The 9,930-nt window shown below is 37.7% G+C and overlaps 1 protein-coding gene across 1 annotated transcript; it reads right to left on the bottom strand.

Moving 5' to 3' along the window:
• Positions 1–1,951: 1,951 nt before the first annotated feature.
• Positions 1,952–2,722, bottom strand: LOC103506275. The gene has a single exon (XM_008470660.1). The coding sequence runs from the start codon at positions 2,720–2,722 to the stop codon at positions 1,952–1,954; it is 771 nt and encodes a 256-aa protein (XP_008468882.1).
• Between the last annotated feature and the right edge of the window lie 7,208 nt (positions 2,723–9,930).

Raw genomic sequence — 9,930 nt, 5'->3', positions numbered from 1 at the left:
TTGTAATAATATTCAGAGACAATACATTTCGCAATGCGTTGTCTGTGAAGGTCTGTCTTACTGTCTACTGCTTTCAATGATATGTATATGTGTGATCCCAAGGGTTATGGACAGCTGAAGGCTGACCACCTCAAAGGAAGGAACGGCAAGAAGGACAATTGCTGGTGTCTTACCTTAACAACGAATGCTCATTGGAAGCTATTGGGTATATTGGCTAAGTCTAATTATGCTGAACCCTTCTGAATACTGAGTATGCTACTAAGCGCAGTAGATAAGCCGATATTATACAGGGAGGCTAAGGGGATCCTTTAACCCCTGATCCTGACATATTTGTAATAATATTCAGAGACAATACATTTCGCAATGCGTTGTCTGTGAAGGTCTGTCTTACTGTCTACTGCTTTCAATGATATGTATATATTTTTCAAAGGTTAGTAGGCGAGCAAAATAGGTAAAGGAACATAAAATTGGAAGGAACGGGAAATGTTTTCGTTCTACTCCCACTGGAACTTCAAGCTTTAAGCTCACCCAGTAAGCTTGCTTGGACTATTTAATGAGAATTCGCTCTGTACAAAAAAGTACAATACCTCTATCTACATACGCGGATATACCTCTCCCAAACAACAATGTACTTTATAATACTCGTATCTTCAGCCTTTAGTACCTGAAGTTCTAATAGTGACGACCTTCTGAAGAGTTGAACTTGGACCAGACATAGGGGGGTACTTGAAATTGTTGAAATTCTGAACTAGCGATGTCCTTACTATAATCTAAAATTCTAGCTTCTTTTCTTTTGTGTGGTTTTTTGTTCTTTGTTCGTAAAATCCTTCTGTACTGTAATTTAAGCTTTAAGCTCACCCAGTAAGCTTTCTCGGACTATTTAATGAGAATTCGCCTTGTACAAAAAAGTACAATACCTCTATCTACATACGCGGATATACCTCTCCCAAACAACAATGTACTTTATACTTTATACTACTCGTATCTTCAGCCTTTAGTACCTGAAGTTCTAAATGATGACCTTCTGAAGAGTTGAACTTGGACCAGACATAGGGAGGTACTTGAAATTGTTGAAATTCTGAACTAGCAGCAATGTCCTTACTATAATCTAAAATTCTAGCTTCTTTTCTTTTGTGTGGTTTTTTGTTCTTTGTTCGTAAAATCCTTCTGTACTGTAATTTGAAAGTTGACGCTCCATGTACAAGATTCTAGTATTCTAGTGATATTTAAACGTTCACCAAACTACTTTTCCATTTCAACAATGCTTGGAATTCTTTACAACATTACTAAATCCAAGCAAGTCCCATGTCTGTGTGGTATTTCCATCATCCTAAAGTTCATTACGGCGGTAATAATTACACGCCATAGTTTAACCACTAAATTAAATTCGTATAATAAAACTCCAACTCCGAGTTCACATATGGTCCATGAGAAAATTACCTCAAAAAATGTGGATATAATATTTGTTTTTTATTATTCTATTTTTTCTTACTCATTTAAATTATTTTGGATTTTTTTTTTTTTTTGTTTTGAAAAGGACAAGTTTTGTTAGATGGAACTTTCCATGCCGCACATCTCTTCCTCTTTAACTTCTGAGAATAGATGTCTTGATACTCTTGATTTAATCATGAACGCTGAAATTGCCAAGGTCAATCCTTTGCTGGTCATTATTTAAAGTCGTTAGATGGAACTTTCCATGCCGCACATCTCTTCCTCTTTAACCTCTGAGAATAGATGTCTTGATACTCTTGATTTAATCATGAACGCTGAAATTGCCAAGGTCAATCCTTTGCTGGTCATTATTTAAAGTCCAGCAAATCAGAATTTCAATCAATTGAAATTGAAAGTTATCGTTTTATTGGTCCATCTTCTATGGGTTTTTGATTCTTGACCAATGACCTTATTTAGAGGGTATTCCCTGAATGGTTAAACTTTACTACAATGTTGGAATCTACACCAGGGGTTTGTTCAAAGGTTCTAAATGAACGGCTTTCACGGCAAAGCAAACAAATACAGCAAAATAGGCTTTAATAATAGGAGCGTTTCTACGTGAACCGTCCTTGAGGGCAAAAGGCCCAGCGAGATCAACACCTGTGTGGATGAAGGGTCGACCTTGCATGAAACGGGAAATCGGTAATTCTGCCATATAAGGCTGTCGTGGTTTGGCATTGAAACGATAACATTGGATACATTTGAATATGACCTTACGCACGAGATTGCGAAGACCAGGCACATAATACTTGGCATGAATAAGACTTTGAACAAGTCTGGGGCCACCATGCAATGAGACCAAGTGGAAGTGCAGAACGATGAGACGAGCTAAATGGGAATTAGAAGGCAAAAGATAAGGATGACGTGAATCAAACGGAAGAGGTGCTTTGTCAATACGACCCCCCACCCTGAGGCATTCGTGAGAAACGAAAGGTGACAACTGGTGAATAGAAGACGGCAGTTTTTCGTTACGTTCTAAAGCTTGAAAAATATTAGAATAATGATAGGTTTGGGTTACTTTAATCATACAATGTTCAGCTTGCAAAAGCTCAGCAACCTTCAAACTTCCAAACTGACGATCTTCGAATTTCTTCAGACAGTTTTGTATGAATCGCAGAATCCAGGCAATGACTCGTTTGGCGTGGGAAAAGGACGAAAATCGTTCAAGCAGGGCAATTCCACCCGTATCAACTGACACGGTTGCAGTGATGACAGGAGCTTTCCACAGCATGGGCACGTGTTACCTGAAGAGAGACGATCCTTGGGTAGGGTGGCTACCATGGCCCTTTTTACAGGTTGTGATTTACTCACATGAGGATGAGGACAGGTTTTCGCGCTAGATATCGGATTCCTGAAAAGTGAACAGAGATAGATCAGAGCCGTTAGTTAATAGACTATTATAACTTTATATTACCTATTTAAAATCAGTCCAGCGCTGTTCGTTTTCAGAGTGGACGCAGCCTCGTCGGTTACATTGTTGAAATTAACATCTAAGTATTTTGTAAAACTATTTCATTAGTCATCGTTAAAGTGGACTGAGCTAACAGCGACTCGGTTCCATCCAAGTTTGGAGCCACTCTATTCCTCTTGACTGTACATCATATGTTTGCTGCTTACACAAAGAGGTGATGTTGATGTTGCCTTATGTGAGCTTTGCAAGTTTGAACTTAACATTAGGAAAGCCGTGGTGAGATTGATCAAATTAATGAACCACTTCAACCTCGGATTCCTGAAAAGTGAAAAGAGATAGATCAGAGCCGTTTGTTAATAGACTATTATAACTTTATATTATTTAAAATCAGTCCAGCGCTGTTCGTTTCCAGAGTGGACGCAGCCTCGTTGGTTACATTGTTGAAATTAACATCTAAGTATTTTGTAAAACTATTTCATTAGTCATCGTTAAAGTGGACTGAGCTAACAGCGACTCGGTTCCAGCCAAGTTTGGAGCCACTCTATTCCTCTTGACCGTACATCATATGTTTGCTGCTTACACAAAGAGGTGATGTTGCCTTATGTGAGCTTTGCAAGTTTGAACTTAACATTAGGAAAGCCGTGGTGAGATTGATCAAATTAATGAACCACTTCAACCACTGATCCTGTAACTTAGAGACCAGTGCAGCACGGAGTGGACAATCAAACATTTAAGGGCTGATACGAATAGTGTAAGAAGGAATCATTTTGCCTTGTTACAATACTGCTTTGTACATCATATGTTTGCTGCTTACACGAAGAGGTGATGTTGCCTTATGTGAGCTTTGCAAGTTTGAACTTAACATTAGTATTAGGAAAGCCGTGGTGAGATTGATCAAATTAATGAACCACTTCAACCACTGATTCTGTAACTTAGAAACTAGTGCAGCACGGAGTGGACAATCAAACATTTAAGGGCTGATACGAATAGTGTAAGAAGGAATCATTTTGCCTTGTTACAATACAACACTGCTTAGTTACCTTACTTTGGTGTTGGGGTGTCTAGATGAACACTTCTGGTATAATTTTCGGATTTTTTATGCAACTCACCGTCTCCGTATATGGAAATTTGCATTTGTGGAAACAAATGTTTCTTCTGTCACAATATAAATGGAATCCTGGAAGGAACGACCTAGACATTTTGCCATCATATTTAACAAGACCCAAGAAGTTCAGCTTTAATAAGAAGATTTAACTCTTTGAACGCAACCTTGCATTAAAGTTATGAATAATGTGGCATCGAGAACATTAGTTGAGCATAAAACACGATGCGGTAGAAATTCTTCGCCCCTAGACGCTTTACTGAGATAAATCAAGCTCTATAACCGGTTCTCAAGCACGATTCTTTAATCCCATGTTGCGGTCCAAGCGAGAATTGAACCACTGGTTCCTTGTTCGGGTTCAATCATGAAATCACAATGCGCCTTAGCACGTGTGAATACATTGTACTTGTCATTGCGTAGGACCGAATTTAAGAAATAGACCAGGAAAGTGTGACGTTCTTTGGGATACAAGCCGTCAATAGACTTTTAATGGATAAATTAGCCAAACACACAAGAGTTGTGTACACGTCATCCCTTAAGTAGTCCATAGGATCAATAGACGAAAAAGTTTTCCTAATCTCTCAGCCATCCTGTATGCACAAGAAACATCTCATGTATTGATTTGTGAATATTTTGATGAAGGGATCTTTCTTGTAGTGTCTCGTAAGTTATTCTTCTTGAGGAGAACAATACCTCCAATATGTTCAAGAGAATACCTTTGTTCCAGTCACACAGCCTTGATTCCTACAACTACTACTCTCACACATAACTAGCGTAACACTGTGCAGAGAGGCGCCAGCAAACACTAACATGGATCAAATCATAATTCTGAACATGGTGTGAAATATGAAATAACTCACGTGCAAAATGTCCGCCACTCCAACGTGGATCAAATCATAATTCTGAACATGGTGTGAAATATGAAATAACTCACGTGCAAAATGTCCGCCACTCTGTAAGCGCCAATGTGCGATTTTGTTCCAGTCACACAGCCTTGATTCCTACGACTACTACTCTCACACATAACTAGCGTAACACTGTGCAGAGAGGCGCCAGCAAACACTAACATGGATCAAATCATAATTCTGAACATGGTGTGAAATATGAAATAACTCACGTGCAAAATGTCCGCCACTCTGTAAGCGCCAATGTGCGACTTTGTTCCAGTCACACAGCCTTGATTCCTACAACTACTACTCTCACACATAACTAGCGTAACACTGTGCAGAGAGGCGCCAGCAAACACTAACATTGTATCAAATCATAATTCTGAACATGGTGTGAAATATGAAATAACTCACGTGCAAAATTTCCGCCACTCTGTAAGCGCCAATGTGCGAATTCGGGATAGTACCTTTACCTGATAGTTGTGTTGCATTTGTAGACTAATACTGTTGTAATTATTATGAGTACACGAGCTTTTAATATCTGCAATCTCAATGTGCGAATTCGGGAGAGTACCTTTACCTGATAGTTGTGTTGCATTTGTAGACTAATACTGTTGTAATTATTATGAGTACACGAGCTTTTAATATCTGCAATCTGACTGTTTATTTATTACTAGGTCCACTAACATTTGGATAATTTAATGAGAGAAACAATCAATAATTTATTGATGAGCTGCCCAGCGTCCGAGTTGCCATATAACACAGCATACTACTCAAACAGACATGTAACATGAAAATTAAATGGTTCAATCTTGGAATGCTAAAAATTAAACTTTCATAGAATAGTGCTAAATGCTAAAGTGACAGAGTAAGTTTAGATTAGGCTGAAGGACATAACTCAAACCCATTACATAAAACTAGCCTGGTGTATTGTGTCATTTGAGCATAAATTTGTCTGGAAAGAAATTTCTGAACAAATTTGTCCGATAAGAAAATACCTTAAAACGAAAGCCATTTCTATTTCTACCTGAAGAGTAGTTACAAGAAGACAGGGAACATATGTAAAACATATGTTTAGTGACACATTCGTGATAAGGCCCGCAGAATAATTCTTCTAAAGTGGTTTCCTTTGTTCTGAAGACTAACCAAGATCCTAGTCCTAAGAATCCCAAAGGTGACTGGGGCCATAATCTGCTTTTTAGCCCGTCCTTCCTTTATTATTACGGTAGTCATAAAAAGGTATAGTGGACGGGCTATTGTATTCGTTTCGGTGTCTGTCAGTCTGTCTGACCCCATAGAAGGACTTATCCAAACCTGGTCGACCTGTATATCAAATTAAAGGTCTTTTTACGAGGAACACGAAAGTGGTGGTGCAAATTTTGTCCAGAAAACCAAAAAGGCAAAAAAAAAAAAATGGGTTTTGGGGAATTTTTTTTCACATTTTCTTACACAAATGAGCTCTGTCTGATCTTGAAATTTGTCGCGACGACCTATCAAAGCGAGAAAGTTTTAGATAACACTTCAGACCGGTTTTAGCGTCACCTGTGTTAAGCTACGTCGAGAAAGGCCAATAAATGGATGGGTGACAAACATTATATTGGGAATAAAGTGAGACACGGGCCCAGCTTGTTAACTCATTTTAGGTTTACCGAAGTTTGTGAGATTTACTTCAAAAAAGAGTCGTGATCCAGTAATATTATTTTAGTAAAACAATGCCGTAAATGTGACGTAATTTTTAAAAGAAAAGAACAAATTTCTTCTACTTCCTTCGTTTTACACGGTTTTACAATCGAGCCCAGGAAAAATAAAACCTGTAATAAATTATCTACTTTGTAGCTGTACAAAATAGATTTTTAAATAAAGATAAAAATTCATTTTTTATAATTAAAAATACACAAGAAAAAAACTAGTTAAAAACAGAATAAGGCAACTTGGACTGGAGACTCCAAGATACTTCTGATCAGAAAGTTCAACAAAATCAAAACAAAGTTATGCTTGGAACTTTGATTTCGATCTCGATAATGGAGTTTCATGAAATCTTGCTGCCCACTTTATTGTTTTGAGAAGCAGTGACACCCATTCAGAAGGACTAGCTGGTAGTGGATGCTTGTGAATTGTTTGAGACCTTTATGCTGCAGTAACGTCTGCAAATCAAAATATTGCCTTCATACGTCATTTCGTTACCGGGTTGATTCTGACCATTTGTGTTCCCCGCCTTATTTCGAAAGATTAGCACCTTACGTTGTTTGAAAATATTAATAGCAGTAAAACATGTATGTATATGTGATGGTCGAACACAAAATATATGGGAACACGAAATGTTTCTTATTTCTGCCCATCACTCATCACTATATCACTAATATGCCCGCTCACTGGTCGAACACAAAATATATGGGAACACGAAATGTTTCTTATTTCTGCCCATCACTCATCACTATATCACTAATATGCCCGCTCACTCGCCCGACAGTTGTGAAGTCAGAAAATCGTGAACTTTGTTGGGAGAATACGGACACGCCCATTTTATAACACCATTTGATGTGTTTTATAATACCTAATAATTACTATTGAGAACCCGGATTTTTTGGCGTTTATTACCGAAAGATCTCATTAAAGATTTTTTTTCTTTTTTTAACAAAGTAAGAAATGTAATTAAGTTTTGATAGTGGTCAGGTTGTCGGAGAACCCAAATCTAAAATAGTGGCCAATATTATAAATGGAAAAAAAAAACGACCTCATGAAGCTTTGAAACAACAACATTTTCCAGTATCCTCTTACTGGAGCCGGAGGTGGTAATTTCAAACCTCCCCAGGCTACCTAAAGTTGCAGAACACAGTGTGAATAGACTATACCCAATTCAGTTTCCTCTCTTGTAAGTTTCTTGCAGAATGCACTTAGTTTATTGTTAGTATGTCTGAATCTCAATATCTCTAGCAATTTCTGGATCATCCCTTGTCTGATCCTTTCTATATAATAGTGGAGTGCGTTGCCCTTATCAAATGTTGCATTGTCCACTTGTAGCATAAGGTCCATGATCTCAGTATCTTTCTTGGTACTAAATACTGCAAACTTCGTGAGCTTGAGCCCAGCGCTCGCTATTGTTCTTATCCGAGCCATCTCATGTAGTTCAATATATTTCTTCTCCTCGCAGCTATTTCTGCATTGGGTCGCGCAAAATCTGCCCGTGCTTGAGTGTTGGATCCATGGTCGCCGTACAAAACCACATTTTCATCCAAGTGGTCTTCGTATTGTATTTTGAGCGCTCTGAACTCGTAGCTATTCCAAGGAAAAAAACGACCTCATGAAGCTTTGAAACATCAACATTTTCCAGTATTCTCGTACTGGAGCCGGAGGTGGTAATTTCAAACCTCCCCAGGCTACCTAAAGTTGCAGAACACAGTGTGAATAGACTATACCCAATTCTGACAAAAAAAAAAACGACCTCATGAAGCTTTGAAACAACAACATTTTCCAGTATTCTCTTACTGGAGCCGGAGGTGGTAATTTCAAACCTCCCCAGGCTACCTAAAGTTGCAGAACACAGTGTGAATAGACTATACCCAATTCTGACACCAATGCTGCTGGATTTTTCACAACAGAGATTAAAATAATTTTTAATTGACTCTGGGTAACGTTTAAAACGCTTAGTTACTAAGAGAACAAGTTATAATTGGAATTGAGAGAGAAGAAAAAAGGGATTAGTCGGTAGTGAACTTTCAAGTGAGTTCTGTTGTAATAAAAACTGTATGATGATTTTAATAACTTGGCAGCTGACAAGATGCCTATAACTATAACCAGACAAAAAAAGGACTTTGTAATTATGTGTCTTTGATGGAATTAATCTCTGATTCACAAAAAAAAACTGATTAGTAATCTATAAAATTAACCAGTTCGGTGGTAGATATCTTTCTCCTGCTGTCCTGCAATTCGAGTTTGCTTTCTTTATTCAAACTTTTAAAGTCGCCAGCCTAGTTAGCTTGGTTGGTGGCGCGTCTGCCTTGTAAGCGCTAGGCCAGAAGCTTAATTCATCCTTTAGGGCTGTCTAGCCCCTACACCTAAGCCTCAGATTGGGCTTTTTTTGTGTGGTTTACAAGTTTGGGACTTTATTTCCAGCATTTTCTACCAGGTAGGTATGCATAATTATATTGCTGACGACTTCGAGAATTCACAGCAACATAAGTAAAATTTTCGATACAAGTTTTAGCCTTACACAATCAAAGTAGCTTTATTTGAGGGGACGATAAGACCATAGCAGTCACAGTTCCCTCTGTCAAACCTCTTTAAAAAAAACTTTGTTACTTTCTAAATATCCACCATTCCACCCTATCTACACTACACTTACCTATCACAACTGAATATGTACAAGACTAAAACCCACTTAAAGTTCAGATTTGCCTCCTATTGTTACTTTCTAAATATCCACCATTCCACCCTATCTACACTACACTTACCTATCACAACTGAATATGTACAAGACTAAAACCCACTTAACCTCTTCAAAAAAAACTTTTAAAGTTCAGATTTGCCTCCTATTGTTACTTTCTAAATATCCACCATTCCACCCTATCTACAATACACTTACCTATCACAACTGAATATGTACAAGACTAAAACCCACTTGCAATATTGAACATGTTGATCTTTTTCTTTTATTAAAGCTTTTCTCATGTTCCTGATACGATTTTAAGCACGAACTTTTGAGTTTTCTAGAATAGAAGAACTGGTATTTGTACGAAACAGATTGGTAAATATAAATATTGTGAACATCACGAATTCAATATTCATTTAAGCAGAACATTTCTCCTGTTCTTCTGTTGTTTCAGCGTTCTATTTTTTTCTCTCACAAAGAAAATAACTTATTTTTAATAATAAACATTGAACAAGAGTAATTCTAAAGTTTAAACTTTGAGCCGGAGCCAGGCTAGGGTGTGAATAGCGTTTCAGTGTTCTATTTTTTCTCTCACAAAATAACTTATTTTTAATAATAAACATTGAACAAGAGTAATTCTAAAGTTTAAACTTTGAGCCGGAGCCAGGCT

Source organism: Diaphorina citri, unplaced genomic scaffold, assembly GCF_000475195.1.
Source record: "Diaphorina citri unplaced genomic scaffold, Diaci psyllid genome assembly version 1.1 scaffold224, whole genome shotgun sequence".
NCBI lineage: Eukaryota > Metazoa > Arthropoda > Insecta > Hemiptera > Psyllidae > Diaphorina > Diaphorina citri.
Note: the sequence above shows the minus strand (reverse complement) of the source record. Positions and strands in the feature narration are given on the sequence as shown.